Genomic DNA, 27551 nt, shown 5'->3' on the forward strand with positions numbered 1-27551 from the left:
AAATAGGATTACTTGAAGGCAAGTCAAACTGGTCATCATGGAAATACAAGAGCAGCTTATTATTATGAAGTATTCATGGCGAAGTGTTCAGAAAAGATAGTATGAGAAGGGTTTGAGATACTTTAATTAAACAGACAATAATGCTTTACTGGTCCATACAGTAAATATGACTGAAGAAACTCTTGCAAAAGTTATGAGGTACACTACTGCTTGAAGTGTCGCAACAGTTACACAGGCTGTATGATGGTTATGTTGCAGAAGATGACATTCCATCTCATATTTCTGAACTCAAAAATATTTGGAATATTCTACGAAATGAAATCACCAAGAGTATTTTTCATTCAAGTCAAGTTGGATGTTAATCGAAGAATGATAGAACAATTGATAGTTTAACTAACCAACTTTGTGCATATGAAATAGTACATTACTGGAGTTTTTCCCAACACCAAACCGTTATTTTAACACCTCGACACGTGTTTCGATCACCAAGTGACCATCTTCAAGAGGAAGATTAAACTTCCTCTTGAAGAATGGAAAGCAAATGGTAACCCTTGAAAACCAGGAAATGAAAAGCATAAAACATGAAATACCAATATGACTCTGGTAGCAGAAACAAACCCTGTATTGTAGTCTACGTGTGATAAAGGCATTTGGTATGTTAATAATGGTGCTATGAACCATATCACCAATCTACCTAATATGTTTTGTCCATACAAGTTAGGTTACCAGTATTATATCCAGTTCAAAGATGATTTCATCAAAGAAACATAAGGTTGTAGAAAAGCTGAAGATTTTGATTTCAGAATTCTCAAATAGAGAAATAACTAAAGTTCTCAATAACTATAGAATCAATAAAAAATCATCATGCCCGACTCTCCTCAGCAGAATGTTTGCGCATAACGCGATAATCGAACAGTGGTTGAAACTGCACAAGCCTAGATGCATGCTAGAGAAGGACGTACGAGTCAAAGCTTGTGAGCTGAAATGATCAAACAGATCCGGAACATCTGGTATCAAAGACAAATCTCCTTTCGAAATATGATTTGAAAAGAAGCCAAATTTGAGGCATCTGAAAGTAATAGGTAGTTACTGCTAAACACATACCAAAAAGATGTCGAAGGAAAAGATAGGCTATACAGAAAATTGAATACCTTCAAAATGAGGTATCACTTGACCCCCTTTTGCATTTAAAAAATTGAGTGGATGGCTGTCACGTTGAGGGGGGTGAAGGAGGGAGGATTTTTTTCATATCACAGTGTCTTTTCGAATACATATATCGACATGTTTCAGGGCTTTTCTTGAAAATGCCTAATAACGTAGGAAATGAATTTATCCATCACATATGGTGCTCACTGTATGAAACAACCTGAAGGATATGAGGATGGTTCTAATTGAGTGTGTTGGCTTCAGAAAAATTTATATGCAATCAAGCAAACTCCAAGATGTTGGAATAAGAAATTCCATGATGTTGTAAAGAACCTTAATTTTCAGCAAAGTAATTCAGCTTCATGTTTATATAAAGGAACATATAAATTATATGATAATCCTGGTTCTATACGTCGATGATGGTTTGCTTGCAACAACTGATGTTTCATTGAAGAATAATTTCTTGCAAAGCAACAGTAAAACCTGTTTTCTATTTCCTAAGATTGAAAATCAAAACTGGAAACGATAGTTCCATTCAATTAAATCAAGCTGATTATACAAGAATACAACTCTTTGCTATACAAGATAGTAAACCTATCTCAACACCGATTGAAAAAGATTTTATTCAATAAGAGAACGAATCCAAAATGGATTTGAATACTTTTCCATACAGAGAGGCGGGTGGGGCTCTTATTTATCTAATGACAGGTACAAGACCAGACATTCCTTATGCAATCAGTGTTGTTTCCAGATACTTAGACGATCCCAGCAATCAGAATTGTATCCAAGTAAAACGAATATTTCCATACCTCAAAGGATCAGCAGATTATGTTATAACGTACAAAAACACCAGTCAGGCTACTTGGGAAGTTTTAGTCATGCTGAGATTGGCGGAGATGAAACAACAGGACGTTCAACAACAGATGTTATTTGTATAGTATATGCTGGTGGTGCGATATCTTGGCTCAGTCAGTGACAAACCTCAGTAGCTATTTTCTCAACAGGAACTGAGATAGTGGCTGTAAGTGAAGCTTGCCGTGTACTGGTTTGGTTGAAACGACTATATGAAGAATCTTTGGATATAGAATTATAGTCCAGTATTGATGGTCGATAACGAAGCTGCAATACACTTGGCCCAAAATCCAGAATATCACAGTCATACTAAACATATTCATGAAAGACATTTTTTGTAAGGGAACTGATTTCAAATGGAACTATTTCACTTACCAAAACGCTGTTCAAGCCAAGACTGAACATTCTACCACAAACTATGGAATTCAACAAATTATTCAATGAGAGAGGGTGTTGAAAAACTACATTTTTATACTGTATTGATTTGTTTTTCACATTGTATATGTTAATAAGTAATTCAAGAGTATACTTGAGATATTTTCTCTACTTCAAGAATTCTGAGCAACTTTTGTTTCACGAAGATTTTCTTTGAAAGTCAACACTTTTTAACTTTCCCTATAAACTTTTCGACTTATTCGCGAGTGAAAGTATCAATTTTCCAATCAGTAAACTCACTTTTCGCGAATAACTCACGTGAGTATTTTATCGAAAAAATCAGAAACGATGCTGAGTTCAAAGTGTCTGTAGGTAAACCCAATACAAACGGATTAATAACTTGTTGATGGTTGGTTCTCATTCGTCAAAATCGAAATTTTCAACATGGAGTAATTAAAAATAATGCATTTTTCTGACTCATAGAACCTTCTGTTGAATTGCTTGGAAACAAAATATTTTATGTTTATTGAAAAACACATAGCATCGATTTATAAGTATTGGGTCTACAGACACACAGGTTCATCATTATTCTGGGTTCCATATACGTTTTGAGTTATTCGCGAAAAATCGTCTGAAAATGTGTTTATTGGTTTAAGCAGAAGGTATACTTCAATAAAATTCAGTGAATATTATTTCCTATCAATATTTTCGAGATAAATGAAATAAAAAATAGTATTAAAAATTAGTGGAAAGTCGGAGAATTGGTGAAAAATTGTTTGACAATATTTCCATAGATAATATATAAACAATTCTTGACTTGAGTTCATTTTCAGTACAATTTTGCGCACCATTCAGGAATTCGAACGCTGAGAGTCGTGCCATACACGTCGAAGTAGGGCTTATGAAAAATCATTTGTTTTGCAAAGTATTTCAGTGAGTGAAATAGAATCAAAGGAGAATAATGGTATTCCTGTAAGAAATAATACGGAAAATAGTAAAAATACCACTGTGAAAAGCAAGAAATTGTTAAAGCATGAAATATGTACGTTTGGATGTTGGTGGTTATAATTGGCATCATTTCAAAAAGAGTCCACAGCTGCGGATTACGAACGTGTTTCATTTCTGAGAAGTTACAACCAATTTAAACTCGTTTATGACACACAAATCGAATCATCATTGCTTATCTTTATGAAGGCGCTTTAGATCTGGCTCTTATCAGGGCCAACTTCGAATGAGTTTGGTAGCTCACAGAACAGCCCTTTGGCAAAGAAGTTGATTCCACTTCGGATCCAGGTCACACCGAGGGATCCACTAACCGACTTCCTTCGACATATCCAAGACCCCAATATATCAGGAGGTCTGCCGACTATGTTCACCTATAGCGCAGCCTACGTGAGCTGAGCTACTGCACTGGTAATTGAAGGCTTTGAATGCCGTTAAACCTCCGGAGGTTGTCCTGACCAGTGGGAGGAGGAGTATAGGTAGGTCGAGTCGTGGAAGAATGTGTAGTGTATAAAGATATCGTAGAGAACCTTCTGGTCTAGCCCTGAGCCAAAGTCGTCGTCAGTCGACTTCCACGGTACCTTCATCGTAGCTAGGCAATCAAGGAACTCCATCGTGAATCCGTAATTTATGTTTATCGCGTTCCACGAAGATTTCCTCCGAGTATCCTTTAGGTGCACCCCAGCACCAACCACTCCTTGTCAGAGTGCGCAAGCCAGTAGATGAGCATGGATGTCCGAGCGAATACATGCCCAGCCGAAGCCTCTCAATTTTGATTGCTTCCTACGCTGCCTTACCATCAACAATATTCCAATATTGTAGAATCAGCTGTCAGAACAACTAGATCACTTCGTGAATTGCCTCATTGCCTTTGATAATGTACTCCTGTAGAACCACCACGGCCAACAAACCCCGGAAATAGCTTTGGCTCAGAAATACTGTCTGAAATAGTAATCCTAAAGGTTGTATTATAGAAGTATGAAAATAATATAAGATATTATAAGGGAAATCTAGACAATAATACATGTATTATAAAAAAAACAGTTGTCAACGTGATTTTCTTGAATAGAATAGACCGTTTTCACTTCATATGGAATTTTGAAAAGTCCCGAATACAAGAAAATTATTAAAACGGTTACTAATCCATTCAACAGGAACCAGCAAATTTAAAACCGTACGATACCTATATCCAGAGACACGATTTCTTTAGTTCATCGGCAGCTCATCGGCAGTTCATCTAACTGTAATTAAAATTAGATGCTGAAACGAATTTGAAACTGCACCTGTAGGGTATGCTCCAAATCAAAATAAATATAAATAATTCAGAAAGTTACCGTCTACTCTACTACAATCGTCTACTCACAGTTATCATAATACGTTTAAGAATTCATAATATGTAATAATCTAAATTATCCCTGAAACTTAAATGAGCTGATTAAGAAAAGTATATCTGTATGTAAAAATGGTGTACGTGCAATTAGAAATAATATATCGTAAGTAAAACTCTGAATGAATTATATTCACAAGAAATGAAAATTACTCAGGAAATTGATCAGTGTAAACATGTGTCATCGAAAAGTGACTCGGGATATGTTATTATAGTATCAGTCATCTTGATTGAAGTGAGTATACGAGTATGTTCAATATTCCAATATTTCCAAGATAAAACCTACTATTTATTGAAAAGTAATGATTTTTCTCATGATATAAAGGATATTGAAATGCTGAGTGTCTTGAAAAATAATTAAACAAAGCGTTCACTACCCATTGAAATAATTTAGAGGAGTACCTATTTAATGATGTAAAAGGAAACACGATTCAAAAGGCATTTGATGATTTTGTCATAAGAATCAAAATTTCGCTTGAACTATTTGACAATTTTTCAAACATAATTCACATCCAGAAAGATATTTGGAGCCTGATTGCGAAACTGCAGAGTGAATCTGTGAAAATAATAAGTGACTGTCTTTTTAGCTTCCTTGACTCAATCTCCTTCAGGTTTCCTGGAGGATTTCAAAAGAATAAGTCCCCAAATGATAACAATCTGAAGGGAATCGGGGGCCTAACTGTTATGTATTTTAATTCCCTGCTTCAATAATTTGTTACTTCTTATTACCGTTGAAAAGTTTATATTTTATCAGTACCTCAACAATAAAAAATTGAAGTGAAACGCTATTAAGCTATAATCTATACTCAATTCAAGAGATTTGAGTAATATCACATACATACAATACGAACTGTATTGATTTGCTTTGTTTTCCATATAAACCAGTTCAATAGTTATTGGACCCCCATGAAGCATGAGTCGCAGACTCAGGCGAAATTCGTGAGTAAGAAATTGTCAATTGGAATTGTCAATTTACATTCTTCAGAAACTTTGTGAAACTTGCTTGAACATTGCATTGTATTTCACTTTTGTCAGACTCTGTATATAATATGAAATTTCAGTATATCACCATAGTACCAATGTCCGCATTCGGAATTTTATATGGACAATTTCTGGCATCCGTTGGAGATGAAACCACTGGAACAGAAGTTGTACTGGGTACATTTATCGCGACTATGTCTTTCACGGGTAAGATGGCCTCTATAGAATATATTAATTTATATTATTTTCCAATTCATACAAAGCCTTGAAATTATTTGGGAATGCAGCGAAAGCCTAGGTGTACTCTTATAACATTATATTTCCAATATTTCGATAGTGAATACTGTCATCACCAGGGAGCTACTACAAGATGCTGAATATGATTATATTATTTGAATGATAAAATGGTGAATTAGTTAATTGAAAGTAATAAAATGTAATGATGGTGAGTAAAAAATATATAGTTGATCACAATTTAAATAGATATTTGAATTTATTTTATGCATGAACCATGTGAAACTCTTTTAAGTTAGTCCAAGTTTTCCAAAAATTTTATTTCCATCATCAGGAAAATTACAATAATATAAGTTGTACAGTAAAATGAAAAATATTACATGCTCATGACTTACATATTATGTGAGGATGGTTACATTGATGATAATGAAGAAAAAATGAGATATTGGTGAAGATGAAAATTGATATACAATTTTGAATGATTTTATGTTAAAATATATTGTCTTCCAGACCATCGTTGACACCGTGTGTGCAAGATTCAAATGGTCGAGTTTCAGGTTAGAATTTTGAAATATGACAGACTGACTACTGACACGTGGTAGAAGGTCTCAAATGTCACTTGGAGTACCAACTATATTCTAATTTGTAATGTAAAATAAGTTTTGTTTAAAATTACTCTGGTTAGTATTACCAGTCTTATCCTTCAAACCTCTTTTTTTAAATATGTAGACAACATCATAGTTTCAATACCCCAAGATGGCATTAACGAGATTCTTGACACCCTAAACAGTTATGATCCTTACATCCAGTTCACGATTGAAACCGAAGATTACTTACAATGAGTACCTTTCCTCGATACAAAGTTCATCAGAGCAACAGATACCAGAGTCTTCATTGATGGGTACAGAAAACCATGCAGCTCAGGTAGATACATGAACTACCTATCGTATCACAAACATTCGGTGAAAGTGAACTTAGTCAAACAACTGGAAAATAGAGTGCTAAAAACCTCGGATACAAGTTTCCATAAGAAAAACCTTAAAATTTTTTCAAATCTTTTCATAGAAAATTCCTATCCTATTCGGTTGATAAATAATATCGAGAAACTACCAATTTAGCTACCAATGTAACTTCCTACTTTATCAATGACAATATAACAATACATTTTCACAACCTTACCCTTCATCAATGAGATCACTCCCAAAGTATCTAGGATATTTCAAAGTTTACCGAACATAAAAATAGCGAACAAAACAGCCCCAACCATAAAGTCAATACATAGCAAAGTCAAAGACAAAGTGCCCTTAATAAATCAAGTGAATTGTTGTGTATATTATTCCGTGTCAATCATGTGAAAAGATATATGTTGGCCGAACTTCGCGATCTTTAGCTGCTAGAATCACTTCGCACAAAATTGACTGTAGATTACACCAAGAAAGATGTTCTTTAGCAGACCATGTGAATAAGTTTGACCACCATATGGATTATAACTCAATGAATGTGTTGACCTCTGAATCAATCTCAGTAAAGAGGTCCTTTCTAGAAATGTCCTACATTAAAACAACAATTGTATGAAAAAAAGAACAGACATTGATCACCTAACTGAAATTTATTCCCAGTTATTGACGCTAGACAAAAACTTTTACAATAATAATATCAATTTGAACAATTCTATTGTATAATTCAGATCTCATTTTTAATCTAATCGGAATAATTTTGAACAAAACAGATTTTACATTATTAAACTAGAGTAGGTACAGTTGGTACTCCTAGTGACATTAAAGACCTTCTACCATATGTCAGTAGTCAGTCTGTCATATTTCAAAATTCTAACCTGAAACTCGACCATTTGAATCTTGCACACACGATGTCAACGACAGTCTGAAAGACAATATATTTTAACATAAAATTTTAATCATTCAGAGTTGTATATCAATTTTCATCTTCACCAATGTCTCATCATTTCATCTTTAACATCAATTTAACCGTCCTCACATAATGAGCATGTAATATTTTTCATTTTACTGTACAACTTATATTATTGTAGTTTACCTGATGAAGGAAATAACATTTTCCGAAAGCTTGGACTAACTCAAAAAAGTACTGATTTACTTGCTTTACTTGTTGAGGAGGTACACCTCCTCAACAACGCTGGAGGTGATCGTTTTCGAGATATTTACAATTTTCTATACAGATGCATATTACTTTATAATCAAATTTGATTTCAATAATTTTTGTCTCTCTCCGCTTGCAAATTAAGTTAATTAAATCGAGTAGGCTATGAAAGTTTGTTTATAAAAATAGAAGTTCGCTGTCACATTTTTAACTATTAATTGACAAATTCACAGTTTGGAGTTTATAAAGTGATTTTTTGGTACCATGCCCGACTTTACGAATGCTGAAATGGCTGATATGGTTTTTGCATATGGCTTGGCTGACGGAAATTCAAGCGAGGCCAGACGCATCTATCACGAAAGATATCCCCAACGCGTGACTCCTTGTGCAGCGACATTTGCGAATCTTTTCCGACGACTTTCCGAATCTGGAAGCTTTGAAACGAATTCTGCAGTAGGACGGCCACGGATTACAAGAACTGTAAAATTGGAGAAGGCGGTTCTCGAAGAAATTAGTGAACATCCAGAGACAAGTACAAGTAAAATTAGTCAAACTTTGAATTTGAGTCACATGACAGTTTACAGAATTTTAAAGAAACAGCAATTATATCCTTATCATATTCAGCGTGTCCAGGCACTTACGCTACGTGATTTCCAACCTCATATCGAATTTGCTCAATGGCTTCAAAGAAAAGTGGAACAACATCCGCAAATTTTATCGAAAATTCTCTTCACAGATGAGGCTAATTTTTCAAGAAATAGTATCATGAACTTCCATAACAACCACATCTGGGCGTAAGATAACCCACATGCGATAACCCAAACATAATTGGGAAGTATTTAATTGGGCCCTATTTTCTCCCCTTACGTTTGAATGGAGATGATTACCTACATTTTTTGGAACACAAGCTTCCCCAACTTATGGAAGATGTTCCCGTTGGTCTCCGAAATCACTCTTGGTTTATGCACGATGGAGCTCCTGTTCATTTTAGTGTGAAAGCAATACATTTTTCAGCGTATTTCCAACGATTGATAAGAAGAGGAGGCACTGAGCATTGGCCGCCGAGGTCACCGGACCTCAATCCCGTTGATTTTTTCTTTAGGGGACACCAAAAGTCACTAGTTTATGCTAGCCCCATTGAAAACGAGGAAATACTGAAGTATCGCATCATGGCTTGCTGCGAAACGATAAGAAACACTCCGGGCATTTTTCAACGGGTGCGGAATTCTTTGATGAGGAGAGCAGACGCTTGTACTACTGTTGGGGGTCGTCACAGTTGAACAGTTGTTGTAATAGTTGTTTCGTTCAATTTTTATATGTTCATTTTCCTAATAAATAACATAGAACTTCGCCGAATTGTTTCTTTACAAACTCCGAAATGTAGCACTTTCTAATTAAATAATTAAACCTGACATTTTTTTTAATTTGGATTGAATAAGCAGTTCGATAATGCTCAGTTTAGAAGAAGTCTGTATAGGTATACTGCGTATAAAGTTTGATGAAAATAACTAAAATTGCAAAAAAATTATGACAAAAACCTACCATGTTTTGAAAAATTTCAACAATCTGTATTTCGAAAAAGAATCATTCTTCGTTAAACATTTCATAGAAAAAATTTGTTTATTTTGACGAGATCCACCACTATAGTTTTTGTAATGTTCTCAGCAACTTCACTTAGCGCCCTAGGAGCTAAGTAATATGCATCGATATAGAAAATTGTAAATATCTCGAAAACGATCACCTCCAGCGTTGTTGAGCAGGTGTACCTTTTTTACTTGAAAAAGGTGTGGGAATCATGTTGTTTTTTCATGAAAAGTACCAAAAGTTTACTGTCAAAAAAGTAAGGGCAATTTGAAATAAATAATGACAGCGTACGCAGCGCCTTCTAGATGTTACATGAAAATGAATAGGAATTTATAATTTTCACACCCCGGGTACCGACTTTCGTGAAATTTACTTATTTTTTACAAGAGTTATTTTCATAAAACGAACAAAAAAAACTCATTTCAACACCCCGTATCTCCGAAAAGAAGCATTTTCGGACACAAGTTCATGAAGACTTTTTTTCTTAAAATTGTCTCAGGAATACGTCACTTGAATATTTTAACGTACTTATGTTAACGTACTTATGTTACAGGGTGTAACTTAATAAGTATAAAACATTTAAGGAGGTGATTCCTCATCGAAAAAAAGATCTTTCATATAAAGAAACTTCATTGGAGCATCCCTTGTTGAGATACAGCCCCTTAAAGGGGGTACATGAAATTTGTATAACAATTTTTTTCACAAGCACTGAAAAAGTTACAATATTGAAATTAACCTGATGTTTTGAACTACCAAAAAGATACTTAGCCAGTAATTTATTTGGTTTACCCCATGTTTGTAAGGGGTGGAAAACGCAACCCCTAAAATTTATTTCCAATGTAACTTTTTGTCTTATCATTTGTTTACCATTTAAAAATTCATTTTCGATAGCCTGTTTCATTCTAAACAAAAAATGTCTCATGGGTTTTTTGCCCAAAATAAACCAGTTCGCAGCAAAAAATTATTTAACGAACAACTACAGAGATACATCGTCATAAATGCGAACTGGATTTATTGTTATTTTGTAGTGAGTACCTGCATTAAACGATTGAAGGGTAATAAACAAAACTAATTTATTGATAACAAAACACACAACATTTAGAAATCATAGTGAATGTTCAATATGTCCACCTTCAGACATTACGCATGCGTCTAGACGTCGGCGCATTGAGCCACGTATTCGCTCAAATATTCCTGGAGTCTCTCTGATTACCCTGCACGCATCGATGATGCGGTTTCTTGAGTCCTCTACATCGCGAACAGGAGTACGATATACCAAATGCTCTAAATGGCCCCAAATAGAGAAATCGAGATGATTGAGATCCGGGAATCGAGCGGGTCAGTTCTGTGGTCCACCTCGACCTATCCACTGATTTGCATATGTTTCAGTCAAATGCTAACGTGATACTTGACTAAAATGGGCGGGAGCCCCATCATGCATACAAAACATATCCCTTCTGACGCCCAAAGGAACTTCCTCCAGCAGTACTGGATGCACTTCTCTTGAAAATTGAACGTATGCCTCACCAATTAATCGAGGAGGTAGAAAATGAGGCCCAATTAAATCATCCCCAATAACTCCGAGCCACACGTTGAGAGAAAACTGTTCTTGATGGTTAGTTACGACAATAGCGTGAGGGTTTTCATCAGCCTATATGTGGTACCTAATTACGAAAATTAATAATCTTGTCCCGAGAAAAACTACATTCGTCTGTGAATTCTATCGTCTTCAGAAAGTCACAATTTCTTCTAATTATTTCCAGCATCCAATTGCAAAATTCAAGATGGTTCGGAAAGTCTCGCGATAACAGTGCCTGTACTCGTTGCAGATGATAAGGGTATAAGAGTTGTTTCTTTGAAATTCGAAATACCGTCATATGATCAACATTTAGCTTGGAAGCAATGTTTCTAGTACTGGTAGTAGGTTGTTCTTCAATCAAATTAAGTACTGCATCCTCAAGCTGTGGTGTTCGTACTTCTCGATGGCGACCACAATCCTGCGTTCTTTTGTCGAATGAACCATATTCTCATAATCGTTGATGAAGTCGAGCAAATATTCTATGTGAATGATGCTGCCGTTGAGGATACATTTCAGCATATCTTCTAGAAGCTTCTAACCCATTCCCCTGCGACAGACCGTAAACGTAATGCATATCAGCCATTTCCTCATTTGTGTATGCCATTTTAATATTATTATTGAATTGTTAAAGTAACAACAACAGAACAACAACACACAATTAGTATTAATTAATTTCGAAAATTCACAAACTGACAGCGACATATCAATTTAATTGTCACTATCGCTAATAGCGACCTACTAGATAGATTAGTTTCATATTTTCGCATTCATGACGATGTATCTCTGTAGTTGTTCCTAAAATATTTTTTTGCTGCGAACTGGTTTATTTTGGGCAAAAAACCCAGGAGACATTTTTTGTTGAGAATGAAACAGGCTATCAAAAATAAATTTTTAAATAGTAAACAAATAATAAGACAAAAAGTTATATTGGAAATAAATTTTAGGGGTTGCGTTTTCCACCCCTTACAACCATGGCGTAAACCAAATAAATTTCTGGCTAAGTGTTTTTTTGGTAGTACAAAACGTTAGGTTAATTTCAATATTGTAACTTTTTTAGTGCTTGTGAAAAAAATTGTTAAACACATTTTATGTACCCCCTTTAAGGGGCTGTATCTTAACAAGGGGTGCTCCAATGAAATTTCTTTATGTGAAAGATCCTATCTTTTTTTCAATGAGGAGTCACTTCCTTAAATGTTTTACACTTATTTAGTTATACCCTGTATACAGGGTGTAACCGGTTCTTCAACCACATGGCTTTTACAGGTAATCCATAATTTTAAAAGAAATAACGATTTTTAGTAAATTTCAATTCAATATTCTTCTTTGTATCCAGTGAGGAGTCAACCTCTTTTAATTTAATGACTTGTTTATTGTATTGACATGTTTCAATTGTTTAAATGTAATATTCTTTTCGACAGGTCCAGCCTCACTAACAGTGTGTTGTGATCTTTCATATCAATAATTTTTATATTGTATCACCATCATACAATTTTGCAACTAATTTTCCTTTATTTTGAGTATTTCAATATCAAATTCTACAAAAAGGATTTGAAGCTTTATATCTTCTATTAATTATCTGCGAACGCTTTCGACAGTTGGTAGTACTGCCATCTTCTGGCACGCCTCAAACTGAACTGGTCATCCTGTTGTCTGTTTCTTTATACGGTCAGAGCGTCTTAACTCAGGTATTTCAGGTACTTTAGGTAAATTTGCCTGTATTTGTTGTTCTGCATCAGGTACTCTCCTTCGTGTTAGATCTTCTCTAGGAATGTGTATGGTTTTGTTTAATATATTGAATGTGAGATCTTGTTGTGTTTTGATTTGTACTTGTTTCTCGATAAGTGATTTATGACTGTTGAATTTATGGATGTTCAAGTTTTCCCAAATATCCATGCGGTTTCCCTTGTTGATTTGTTTTATTAGTTTTATGTTCTCTGGTGGGGGGAAATTATGTTTGTTTTGTATGGCGTGTGTTGCAAGGTTTGATTTATATACTGTTGGATTTATATATGCCTTTTTGTGCTCATTGTACCTTTGGATCAGTTTTTTCTTGGTTTGGCCGATATAGAATTTGTTGCAGTCCGAGCATTGTATACTGTATACCCCGTTTAGGTCTTTGTCTTCTTCTTTTTCATAGTTGTTTATTTTTTGTGTTATCTTCGTGTTCGGCTTGTATGTGATGTTGATGTTCAGTGGTTTGAAGATGTTTGTTAGTTTTTTGGTTTGGTGTCCTACGTACGTAAATGCTGTCCATCGTTGTGTTGTTTTGTCTGTTGGGGTGGCTTCATCCTTGTTCTGTATATTTTGTTTGATTCTGATTTCTAGTTTATCTATTGTCTTTTGGGTGTATCCATTTTCGTTCGCTATTTGGTATATGATTTTCCGTTCTTTGTTTCGGGCTCCATTGCTGAGTGGTATCTTCAACATTCTATATATGAATGCGTTATAGGCAGCCATTTCGTGTGATGATGGATGGTTTGAACTTACAGGTATGATGGAGCTTGTTTGTATAGGTTTCCTGTATATTGCCATTTGAAATTGTGTTTTGTTGTAGTTATATCCTATGGTTATGTCCAGGTAGTTAAGTTTTGAGTTGTGTTCTTCCTCAACTATGTTTCAGCATTGAGGAAGAACACAACTCAAAACTTAACTACCTGGATATAACCATAGGATATAACCACAACAAAACACAATTTCAAATGGCGAGGTTCGTCCCTGATCTTCTTAGGGCTGATACAGTTATCTGAGTGTAGTGACAAATTTGTGATTATACTTCGAATATAATTGGAATCAGTAGTAAATCAAGTCAAGTTCGTTAACTAAAAACGTTAGTCATTTAGTGATTGGTGAGTTTAGATCCCACTGCTACTAATTTATTGATCTGAGTCAACTAATTATTTGGAGTCGGCTATCCTGAAAGTATTTCTTTCATCGCCGGTGATAAACAAACAGCAGGACCGCACTCAGTATTTCGGATATGAAATTATTAGCAGATCAACCGCCGTGAAACAAAATGACTGATACATCCAAAACCAATGCCAGAGCGGTTTCTAGCTATAGGGACCCTCAAAACTCATCAATAGGAACTAATCAACCACATACAACATACTCTAACATACCTTCGAAAGAACAAGCTATACTTTTTCCAGCCATAGGAGGAATTAAACTTCAAGAATATATTCTAGCACTAGGCACAAAAGTACAACCTAAAGACATAATTTTGTCCTCAAGAATTTCCCATAACCGTATATGCATTTACCTCTCCAGTAAAGAAATTGTTGAAAATTTCGTGAAAAATACCGGTTCCATTTCTATCAACGGAGAACTCATCACGGCCAGAAGATTGATAACGCCTTCTATTCGCCTAGTAATGTCAAATGTATCTCCAATTATACCACACTCGGTCATTGAACGGAAACTTAAAGAAATTGGACTAAATATGCTTTGTCCTATCACATTCCTCAGAATAGGGATCAATAATCTTGAATTCAGTCACATACTTAGTTTCCGTAGGCAGACCTATATCTCTCCTTCTGATGATATTACTATTCCTGACTCCCACATAATAAATTTTGACAACACCTCATACCGAATATTTCTTTCCGATGATAATCTCAATTGCTACAGGTGTAAAAAACACGGTCATATCGCTTCCATTCGCCCAGAAATCGTAAATGAAGCCTCCGACTCTAATAGCCCGAATTTGAACCTCTCTGAACAAATACCTTCCATTGAAGTACTGCCTGAAGAAGTATCACTTCCGGATTTGAACATACCTACACCTTCCCAAAACCGAAGTATGTCTGAAAAATCCAGTCCTGATATAGGAAATAATACGACAGAGGAACCTATAGTAAACAATTTTACTGAACCAATCGTGCCCAAACTAAAAAAAAACAAGAAAGCTGATACAGAAAATTTATCCGATATGCAGTCTCTGATTCAACCCGACAAACTGCTGATTGAACAAGAAAATCCTTTTTTTCCTTTAAATTTTAATCAACTAACCGATTTTTTAGAGAACTCATTTGGAAATTCAGATCCACTAAATATAGCTCGAAACTACACTGACAATGTTCACGGACTCTTTGGTATGCTTGCTAAAATCTACTCAACACTAACAGAAAGAGGCCTTAAAGCTAGAATAACAAGAATCAAGAAAAAAATCCTCAAACAATTGAACCACGAACTAGAAATTGATTCAATCATGTCATTATCAGATCAGGACAGCGAATGTTCCCAAGAAATGTACTAGGACAATCGATTTATCAAATCTAACAATTCATTAAATTCATACTACAGTGGAATATCAACGGGTTATTTACACACCTAGAGATGCTTAAGATATTAATGAGAGAAAAAAACCCTGTTGTTATCTGCCTGCAAGAAACTCATTTCCAAAACAACCGCACTTATACCATGAACAACTTCAGATCTTTCCATAAAAATAGAGATTCACAAAAAGCTAGTGGTGGCGTATCCATCTATGTCAAAAACTCTATTAAAGCGGAGGAGATTCCTTTAACAACTAATTACGAAGCAGTAGCTGTATCACTTACAACAAACAAGAAGATTAATATATGCAATATTTATATCTCATCACACCAAGATATTCATTTGAATGAATGAGTAGATATCCTATAGCAGATCCCTAAACCACGTCTGATTCTGGGAGATTTCAATTCACACAATATCGTATGGGGCTGCAAAACGACAAATACTAGGGGAGCAATATTAGAACAGTTCATCGACCAGTTTGACCTCATGCTACTTAATACAAGGCGACATAACTCGACTCAACCTAGCAACAGGAAATCACTCAGTGATCGACTTGAGCTTATGCGATCCTAGTTTATATATGAAGTTTTCCTGGAACGTTTATTCGTATTCGTATGGCAGTGATCACTTTCCAATCTCTATAGATAGTGATCACAACTCCCAAACCCCCAATAATGTTCACGAGAAATGGAAAATCAAGGAAGCCACTATTGAACAGTGGAATTTTTTTTCTGATCTGGTTGATATGAATCTAACTTCATTAACGCCTCCTGAGATATCAGTTGAAAATATCGTAGAACAATATTCTAACATTATTGTCGAAACAGCAGAAACATTTTTTGGGAAAGAAAGTTTTTGGCTTTCTACTACTCCATCTGATACAAAAAAATGGATGAGAGAATCTTCCAAAGAAAGGAAGGAATAATCAATTTGAAAATAAATAACTCTATACATGGATGTGTAGATCATGCAAAGAAGTAACTTTCAGACACAAACTGAAAGAAAGTCCTCCTGAAACAGCTACTTTCATATAAACATTGAATTACACGAAAGAAAAAATTCTTCCGAAACAAATACTTCTATATGAACACTGAATTATACAGAAGATACTTTCCTCTATTCAGTTTGATTATCGAACATTCGTGGAGGAATAAGAATCAGATATCATTCACATGAGTTCTACTTTGAATGAATGGTAATAAATTGTACTCACATGGAACACTGTCACCCTAACTGGTATACACGTATTTCGCCTTAAGACACTTGCCCTAAGGAGGACTTTCTTTCAGTTTGTGTCTGAAAGTTACTTCTTTGCATGATCTACACATCCATGTATAGAGTTATTTATTTTCAAATTGATTATTCCTTCCTTTCTTTGGAAGATTCTCTCATCCATTTTTTTGTATCAGATGGAGTAGTAGAAAGCCAAAAACTTTCTTTCCCAAAAAATTAATCACTCCTAAAAATATAACCCTTTCAAATCAAAGCAGAAACATCTATTGGAAAACTTCAAAACTGAAAAAACACATTCCCGTCCCCTGGTGGAATAAGGAATGTGAAACAGCCATAAAGCTCAACAAAACCGCCCTCAATAAATTGAAGAGAAACCATTCAGAAGCAAATCTTATACATTTCAAACAAACCAGAGCACATATGAGATTCATCATCAAACGCAGTAAAAAGATATCTTGGAAAGCGTATGTTGAAAAAATTAACTCTTCAACTCCATTAACTGAAATCTGGAAAAGCATTAAGAGAATAAAAGGTTAGAATTATAATACTGGAATAACATACCTAAACGAAGATGGTAATATAATCTCTGGAAATGAGGAAATAGCAGAAACTCTCTCCAATTTTTTTCAAGGGCAAACGAGTGATGAAAACTATATACCTGAATTCTATAAGAAAAAAACAGGAGAAGAAGATATAGATATTGATATATACAAAGACAAAAATTCCCCTTTGAATCTTCCTATTACACTCATAGAATTGCACGATGCATTGATGAAGGCAACTGACTCTAATCCGGGTCCTGATAACATTCCATACGTCTTCCTACAAAAATTAAGTGAAAAAGGAATCAATCATCTCCTCAGTATTCTAAATGATTTTTTTTTATCGCAACAGTTTCCAAGCAAATGGTCAGAAGCAATAATCATCCCGATACCTAAACCAAACAAAAACAAATCAGAATCACAGTCATACAGACCCATATCTCTAACATGCACAATGTGCAAAATTTTGGAGAAAATCATCAACGCAAGACTCGTCTATTTTTTAGAACAGAATGATCTAATCATTTCAGAGCAAAGTGGATTCCGAAAAAACCGCTTCACATTAGATAACCTGATAAATTTAGAATCGGACATACATGAATCGTTTGCAAAAAAGCTAAAATTGATGGCAGTTTTTTTTGATATCGAACGAACCTTTGACAGAGTCTGGAGAAAACAAATAATAAAACAACTGCACTCATGGGGTGTTCAAGGTAACCTTCTAGTATTCATTAATAATTTCCTTTCGAAGAGACTGTTTAGAGTGAGAACTAATGGAGTATTATCAAATACCAAAATACAACAAAATGGAATACCACAAGGTTCATCTTTGAGCTCAACAGTGTTTCTCGTTTCCATAAATGATATACTTAAGGAAATTCAATCACCAACTAAAGCCAATCTGTATGCTGATGATCTTGTGCTATATTCAAGCAGCAGAAATACCCACTCTTCAGCTAGACGCAATATATGGTCGCAGAAAACCGGTTTGCAATTTTCACCAACAGAAACTGAATGTATCATTTTCTCCAGAAAAAATAATGATATCTTTCCCTCCATTATGCTTGAAGGCCAGCAACTTGAATTTGTCAAAAAACACAAATTTCTGGGACTTATCTTTGACGAAAAATTACAGTGGAAAACACATGTGAATAAACTGAACTAGTCATCCCAAAATAGAATAAATCTCATGAGAACCATAGCAAGTCATTCTTGGGGAGCAGACTGCATATCTCTTATGCGGTTATACCGGGCAGTAGTCAGATCCAAAATTGACTATGGTGCCGTTGCATATGCTAGTGCAAAGAAATCGGTGCTGAAACCATTGGACACAATACACAATACAGCCATCAGAATATCCTTAGGAGCACTATGTACCAGTCCAGTGGAGAGCTTGTATGTAGAAGCAAATGAACCCCCTCTAGTACTACGACGAAACTATCTAAGCCTCAAATATGCTGCCAGAATATCAGCAAACCCAAAGAAACCGACTCATAGGCGAACGTTTCCTAATCATATCAACCTCATATATGAGCAAAAGATACATTTACCTATTCCTTTCCACACTAGAATCCACAGAATGTCCGTTTCCCTCATGTCTGACTCAACTTATCCCATACGACCAATCTATCCACCTCCATGGACTTTTAAAATTCCTCACTGCAACACTGAATTATTGAGTCTTCCAAAAAGTGAAACAGCAAGTAAGGTCATTCAAGCGGAATTTAGAAATATCACCCTCAAGTACGCTAAGTTCAATCACATTTACACAGATGCATCGAAAACAATAGACGGCGTAGGAGCTGCCACAGTCAATAAAGAACTTAGTCAATGCTATAAACTACCTTCCACATGTAGCGTATATTCTGGAGAAATATTTGCGATAGGACAGGCTTTGGATCAAGCCAAACATATGGTGGGCAATATAGTTATTTTCACCGATTCACTGAGCGCTGTCAAGGGGGTACGTCAACTTTACCCAAAGCATCCGCTTCTCCTTCAAATCAAAGTTGATCTTCAAGAACTATATCATGACAATCGTTCGGTGGAAATAGTATGGGTTCCTTCTCACATTGGTATTCTCTTTAAGAACCCTGAAGCGATAAGCATATATTAAGTTCATCATGAAGATTTATATAGTTCTATCAGAACGAAAATTTCGAGGGATTGGACAGAAAGGTGGCAAAAGCAAACCGCAAATAAATTATTCGAAGTGAATCCGGAATTGATCAAACAGAACTACTCATACTTAACCAGAAGAGATCAAATCACAATTACTCGTTTGAGGATTGGTCACACCAGAATAATACATGAACATTCATTCAAGAAACAAACTCCCAAATTATGTGAATTTTGCAGTTCACCGTTGATAGTGGAACACATCATATGTCTCTGCCCCTACTACAATGAAGAACGAAAAGTAATGAACATCAGCGAGAACATAAAACTTACTTTGAATAACAATGTGGAGAAAATTATACAATTTATAAAGAAAATTAATGTATACAATCAAATATGAAGTTCGTATATATGTGTGTATATATCTATATATGTGTGTATATATCTATTATAACTTGTAATGTACCCCGCTAATAACCCTCTGTGGTTGATGCGGTTCTTGTTTAAATAAAAAAAAAATTTCAAATGGCAATATACAGGAAAACTACACAAACAAGCTCCACCATACCTGCAAGTTCAAACCACCACCATCACACAAAATGGCTTCCTATAACACATTCATATATAGAATGTTAAGGATACCACTCAGCAATAAAGCCCGAAACAAAGAACGGAAAATCATATACCAAATAGCGAACGAAAATGGATACACCCAAGAGACAATAGATAAACTAGAAAACAGAATCAAACAAAAAATACAGAACAAGGATCAAGCCACCCCAACAGACAAAACAACACAACGATGGACAGCATTTACGTACGTAGGACACCAAACCAAAAAACTAACAAACATCTTCAAACCACTGAACATCACATACAAGCTGAACACGAAGATAACACAAAAAATAAACAACTATGAAAAAGAAGAAGATAAAGACCTAAACGGGATATACAGTATACAATGCTCGGACTGCAACAAATTTTTTATCGGCCAAACCAAGAAAAAACTGATCCAAAGGTACAATGAGCACAAAAAGGCATACATAAATCCAACAGTATATAAATCAAACCTTGCAACACACGCCATACAAAACAAACATAATTTCCCCCCACCAGAGAACATAAAACTAATAAAACAAATCAACAAGGGAAACCGCATGGACATTTGGGAAAAGTTGAACATCCATAAATTCAACAGTCATAAATCACTTATCGAGGAACAAGTACAAATCAAAACACAACAAGATCTCACGTTCAATATATTAAACAAAACCATACACATTCCTAGAGAAAATCTAACACGAAGAAGAGTACCTGATGCAGAACAAATACAGGCAAATTTACCTAAAGTACCTGAAATACCTGAGTTAAGACGCTCTGACCGTATAAAGAAACAGACAACAGGATGACCAGTTCAGTTTGAGGAGTGCCAGAAGATGACAGTACTACCAACTGTCGAAAGCGCTCGCAGATAATTAATAGAAGATATAAAGCTTCAAATCCTTTTTGTAGAATTTAATATTGAAATACTTAAAATAAAGGTAAATTAGTTGCATCAATCAAAAAAAAATATATTTCTATAGGGATATAATTCATGCCATGCAAGATACATTGTATGCCGGGTGTGGAAGAATATAATAAAATAAAACTGAATCATAAACTCCCATAACAATAACTTCATTTCAAAAAATCGATATGATTTCATAACGATGACACAAATAATTCTCGATAGAGCCAGCAAAAATGAAGTATAGACATCGGCCGCCAAATTAGAAATCGTGTTCTGTTGTTCTACAGCATTCACTGAAAACTGCCATATTGTCAGGATTTTCAGTTGGCATATAAGTGGTATAAAAGTAATAGTCTGGGCTTTGAATTTAGATTCGTGTTAAATGGACATAGGTTCACGGTTCACCAGTCCAGTAGGTAAATGAACGAACAACGATAGGTGTCACTTTCTACAATCATAACTTATTTTTCTCATTAGATTAATTTTTGTGTGAATAGTTTTATGATAACTTGACTGTGTTTATAATCAATTTATATCATAAAAATGTGCAAACACCCAATGAATGAACACCATAGCCTAATAAATGAACAACAAACGCCCAGTTAATGAACAAATCCTTTATTTATTCAAACACAATCATTATTTTGTTCAATGCAACGTTATTTGATTTCATAACATAATTTCAATTCAATAATAAGTTCAAAAACATATTTAAAAAAATATTTAGTGATAATATCAAATTCAATTGATGCCAACATAGAAAATCCCACGTGTGTTATAAGGAACTGGAGCAGAAATTTTCTTCTTAATTTCGTTTGTTTTGTACCAAATTGGGTCGATTGGTTTGGGCCATTTCCATCGTTCTTTAGTAGTTTGTTCCATTACACTGATTTCGTAGTCATCATCATGACAATTATTTATCAAGCCAGGGTATTGTCTCAATTCATATTCAAGTACCACATGGTTCCCTACATTAAAAATATCAGCTGAGGATTCAGATATGTTATCTTGTTGTATATTCTCAACCCGCTGTTCTCCTTTGTCTTTTCAAACTTCCTGCCTGTTTCTGTTTCGATTTCTGGTGCACTTCACCGTATTTTTCTTTTTGGACTTCCTTTTCTTCTTCCATAGTATGTTGCTCTTCGCTGTTTTCGATTTCTTTTCTTGTTTCGATTTATCAGTCTGCTGCTCGTTGCCGTATTTTTCCTTTTCATTGTTTGTGTTTCCTTTCATAGTCCCCTGCTCTTCACTGTTTTCTACTTTTTCGGTTTTCTTCGGTCTTCAGTCGATTTCTTAGTCTGCTGCTCTTCATCGTATTTTTCTTTTTCGAGTTTCCTGTCCTCTGTCATTGCCTTCTGCCCTTCGCTGTTTCCTACTTTTTCGGCTATATTCTCTTGTTTCGTTTTTTCAATTAGTTGATCTTTCGGAATTCTTTTATAAGGAAACATAAAACCATTGGCGATGCTACTATCCCTGCTCCTGAATAATTGCATAGAACGGTAATTGATTCTTTCTCACTGCCGGAAGAAACTTCGTATAGGTTTTTATAACCTTTAGGTGCTAAAACTAGACCTGATTTCATGCACGTTCTGATAATTGTTTCATCTGTATTGAAAACCCTCGAAGGATCTTTGATCATATCAACGATGCTTTCATTTTGCAGGAAAGCTTGAAGATCAGAAAACCATGCTCAAATAGATTGTTCTGTTACAGATGCAATTTGAGGATGTCTTCCCAAAAATAATTTTAGTCACCCGGTCTGCTATCTGTAAAAGGGTTGGCCCGACCAATATCCTGTAATATTTTTTACTGCATTTTTGACTTCGTTTGGATGCATTGGGAAACCCAATTTTGCTTTTAATAAAATCCAATCGTTTTTCTTCGGTTGAAGATAGAATAGGAGATGGGCCCATTTTTCTTATATTCGGAACCGTATCCGTTAGTTTGTTGTGAAGAGTTGATTTGGTTATTCCATATTTCTCAGAAGCCTTATTCAAAGAAATATCCCAGCTTTCAATGTCTGTGATAGAGTTGTTCAATATTTTATCCGAATATCGAAATCGTGGGTATTTTTTTATCCATCTGAAATGAGAGTTCTTATGATTTCTTGAGCAATACAAAAACATAGTTTCTGCTGAAGAATGAACACCAGTTAATGGACTAAGGAAAAGTTGATGTTCGTTTGCTGGCACTCTCACCCAGTAAATGAACATTACGAAATGTCCCGTTCACTTACTGGTTTCAGGTTGATTTAATAAAAACCTTTTGGGAATTATTAAAGTACTTTTATACATTATCATTAGGTTCATTTTCGCTTATTTTCATATTACTACGTAAATCTCCAGCAAATGAACGGATGTTCATTTACTGGATATAGTCATTATTTTGAAACTAGTCAATGAACACCAAAATTTAACGGTAGGCACATGAATAATATGAATTTTCAATAGAGCAATATAATCTTTTGATTGTTTGTTACCCTGTTCAGATATTAGATTTGATAATATGTAAAGGTTGTGATCATTAAATACAACTTTTTGATGCTATGTTTTGTACTTACCTTAACAAAAATGGTGCACACTTGGTCCGATCTGACTGGTACCGATCTGTCGATATTATAAGAATTCACTGTTTGAGGTTATGATTTTTTCAGTGTATGAACGGAATTGTCCAAACCGTTGCCATATTTACAAACGTTTTATTCGGCTACTAATAATTGAAATAACCTTAATATAGATAAAATCAATTGAATTGTTCATTTATTGGGTGGTGTTCATTCTCTTGCTCGTTGATCCTACTTTCGGTGTTCGGTTTTATTTTTTATAGTTCGTAAACTATAAATATTTTTGAATGTTTAAAAAAAGATCCTTGAAGAGGAGGAAATTTACTAAAAAAAAGTTACGACTTCCGAAACGGTATCTCCATTATTTATAATTTTAATTTAACGCTGAAAATAGCCGTCCGCACGCCATTTTTAGGTTGCGCGCACGGCCTCTAAGCGAGTACGTAACTTCAAAATAATTTTTTTAAAGTACCTAAAGTGAATAGAAAAATTTTAAAAATGTTTGATATAATCTTAACACCATAGAGAACAGATTCCCGTGGAATTTTTCAATAAAGTTAATTTTTTAATAATGTAGACAATTATTATTAAAAAAAAAATTCTGAAACTTCTTTTATCGTTCAAAGTGAAATAAATATTCAAATAATCACCGCAAAATTTTTTCGATTCGTTGAGACCTTCTTAGATACATACAAAAGAAGATTGCATGATTAAAGTTCTGAAAATTTCAATACTTTGTTTATAATAATTTTTTAAAGTAAACAAAAAAAGAAAAAACACAATAATAATTCATAACCACATACTCAGATAATAGACTTCAAATTCTGATATAAAAAAATAAAATTGAAGCAATAAATGGACAGAACGTCTAGCACATAGTAATTCATTAACATACTGTAGTATGTAGTATGTGATTAACATACTGTAGTATGTTAATGAATTTCTCGTGTAGAGTAGTACATATAAATGAAAAAAAAAACTAATATCGAAATTTAATTTTTGTGTTGTGATTGCGAAGGTAAAGTGATTAGTTTATTTGTTTATACGTCGTGTGAATTACAGAAAAAAAATAAACCATTTGAAACACAAGTTTTGGGTCGCTATCAACAAAATTCTCAATCAAGTAGCAGTTCAATTCATGATAATATAAATGGAAAAGAATATCAAATAATCTGAAAGAACACTTCGTTCAGGCCAGTCTCAACTTACCTACACTATAGGTTAAAGGACTGACACCTATCAGAAAAAACTACTTCCTTGGATATTACCACGAAGGGCGTTAGATTATATCCGACAAGTGACAGCGCAAGATTCTTCACTGAAGGTATTCCTGCATATGCTGTTGGCGAAGCAACTGCCAGAATCGATTTAATTATTGGAGCCCAATTGCAGACCGGTTTCGGGCTATTTGTCCACTCGTCAGTGCAGAAGTGAAAAGTTTTTTTTCTTAGATGAGAAATTGGGTAAATTCGGATATGCCGTTGGTTACCCCGTTCACGGGTAGATATGGCGATGACAAATAGTTGTTTGTCGTTCGCTTCAGCCTAAATCGAGGAATGATACTCTCTGAGGATTTCAATCTTTAATTATGGGAAATCATCGACTCAATGTTGATGATAGACACTACCTTGCACTGATGAGTGGCAAAACAGCCCGAAACCGGTCTGCAACGGTGTGCAATCCAACGCCATTCGTGGTATCGGCCAGGGGAGTAGTTGTTTTCTGATAGGTGTCGGTCCATTAACCTACAGTGAAGGTAAGTTGAGACTGACCTGAACGAATTGTTCTTTCAGATAATTTGATTTACAGCCAGTTTTCAGTATGCCCACTCACTTTATGTGAAAAAAGAATGCCCGAAGCAAGTTTTTATATACCCCACTCGTTCAAATCAATATTTTTCATTGCTTGTAATGTCTTAATTATTGAATTGGTTTACGGTTTTTTGTCACGTACTCATTCATTGTTTTAGGTATCATCGCTAGTCCCTTATTGCAGAAGTATACTTACAGAACAGTTGGCTTGATTGGAATATTCATCTTCTCTCTTGGAGCATTTATAGAGATATTCTCTTCAATATTCTATATGTTTGTGTTTTGTGCATTCATGAAAGGTAATATCTGAAATTTATTATCAATACTAGATTAATATTCCGGAAATGTATGTTACCTGTCGGGTATAGATATTCAAGATTACAGACATAAACTAGGTATACTCAAAAAATTCTTTCTCATAACATATCGTGAAGAAGTTATTCAATATTTTTCTACTATGCAGATATTAATTTTTCGAAGTTGATTTGTAAAAGGTAGGTATGTGAAATAAAGTTATAAATTTTTTTTTCATGTTATGATATCATCTAATGAAAACGCTCGATTTTGAAAATGCACCTAAATTCTTGAAACATTGAACGGAAGTCATCTGTGGAGTTTTTTATCAACTTTTTTGGTTTTTTCCACCTTCCACAATCAGAAAAATATTTCTGCACAAATTCAAAGTATATTTGCACGAAGAAAGATGTTCTATTCATATTTAATAATTTTGCATAACAAAAAAGAACTGAGAAATTATACATATACTTATCTCAACATTCTGCAGGATAGAATCTGCCTGAAATGTAAAATAGGTCATTTTAAAAGTCCTTTGACGTGTATTGGGCATGTTCATAAAATAAAACAAAACAAAGCAGAAACGGCAAGTTTCCTTAATTTTTTTTCAATTCTGAAGATCGAGGCCTTCAAAACTTCATGATGAATATGTGTAGGTATAATTGCTTTGCTCTTTTATCAAAAGGCAAAATTATTGAATACGACAAAGTTACTAATGACTAGATATTTTTTCTGGTGAAATTTTTTTTTTAATTTACGCAGTAACTTATCGGGATAAACTGATAAATTTGAGTTTTCTATATCTGTATAAAATTCTCTATCACAATTTTTACATTTTTCAGATTGTGGAAAAACCAAAAACAAATTTTACATATTGCAAAGCCTGTAGATGGCTATTCCCACCTTATTATCATGAATGATAAAAATTTTATAATGCAAAAATATTGGATTTTGTTTGCACAAATGCTTGAGATACTATTGAAAAGTTTATCGAATTTCATCATACATATTCCTTCTATTAGATAGATATAGGTGAGTGTAGGCAATAGAAACTATTGAATCGTTTTCCAGAGAAAATATAAAAGAACAAGAGTAGTAGCCTTCTGCATTCGTCCAAGATTTCTATTGTATTGTGGCATTTCCGCATGTGGCTCGGTATTAACGAAGACATATTTTCACTAGGAACTCTAATAATCCGAATAGAGATCTATCATCACCATTATTCTGTATTGCCAGCTGTATATATATGTACTACGAGGGCGACGGGTTGATGGCAACACCGCCTCATGGAAAATACCGTGAAAATCTGGGGAAAAAGTCAAGCCATGGGATTCTTCATGAGACAGTGTTGCCTGATTTCTTCATATCCACAAGATTTCATACACTATTCAGATGTCGCAAAATACACTGTATGGAAAATGAAAAGAAATACCTCTGCGCGTTCGACTCAATACCGTACTCATCCAATTAAAGTACAAGTTTAGAAAAGCAAATTTTCCCCGTATGTACGAATTCATCGCAAGTATTGACTGGACCTCTCTTGAAGTTCTCGATAGATCAAATGATGCTTCTAGTTATTTTTACGGAAAAGTCTTAACGTATTGAATCAATGTGTACCCTTACGAACTGGAAACTTCAAGCGTGAATGTCCGCCGTGCCTCGACAATAAAATTATTCAGCAAATTCGTCTGAAGGCAAATAGTCCGGTCAATTTAGACATTCGAAGCTACCTAAATTCCCACCAAACTGAAAATCAGTAATATTGTTCAAAATATGATCAAAAATGAAATTTAAAAGTTCCCCATTTTTCCTATGTGAATAAAATAAATTTTATTCAAGGTCAAAAGTCAAAAAAAAAAGGTTTTTCGCGATTTTCAGCAAAACGATAAGTTTCATCATAAAAATACTTCCAACAAAAATTGTATATCATGAAATTATCTACAAAAA

General features: G+C 34.6%; 2 protein-coding genes across 2 annotated transcripts in view; one reads left to right on the forward strand and one right to left on the reverse strand.

Moving 5' to 3' along the window:
* The first annotated feature begins 4839 nt into the window (after positions 1–4839).
* LOC111506355 (monocarboxylate transporter 9) overlaps positions 4840–27551 on the forward strand; it is an 82910-nt gene continuing 60198 nt past the window's right edge. The window contains exons 1-3 of the mRNA XM_074178467.1: positions 4840–4997; positions 5824–5950; positions 25469–25609. Of these exons, the coding sequence (XP_074034568.1) occupies positions 4905–4997; positions 5824–5950; positions 25469–25609 (361 nt within the window). The 5' untranslated portion in view covers positions 4840–4904. The remainder of the gene's footprint in view (positions 4998–5823; positions 5951–25468; positions 25610–27551) is intronic.
* The window catches only part of LOC141483638 (uncharacterized), a 565103-nt gene continuing 545350 nt past the window's right edge, over positions 7799–27551 (reverse strand). Inside the window, exons 2-3 of the mRNA XM_074178404.1 lie at positions 12954–13737; positions 7799–7858 (exon numbers count right to left, since the gene is read on the reverse strand). Of these exons, the coding sequence (XP_074034505.1) occupies positions 7799–7858; positions 12954–13712 (819 nt within the window). The 5' untranslated portion in view covers positions 13713–13737. The remainder of the gene's footprint in view (positions 7859–12953; positions 13738–27551) is intronic.

Source organism: Leptinotarsa decemlineata, unplaced genomic scaffold, assembly GCF_025532065.1.
Source record: "Leptinotarsa decemlineata unplaced genomic scaffold, Ldec_3_MD MMD2_tig00003798_RagTag_RagTag, whole genome shotgun sequence".
NCBI lineage: Eukaryota > Metazoa > Arthropoda > Insecta > Coleoptera > Chrysomelidae > Leptinotarsa > Leptinotarsa decemlineata.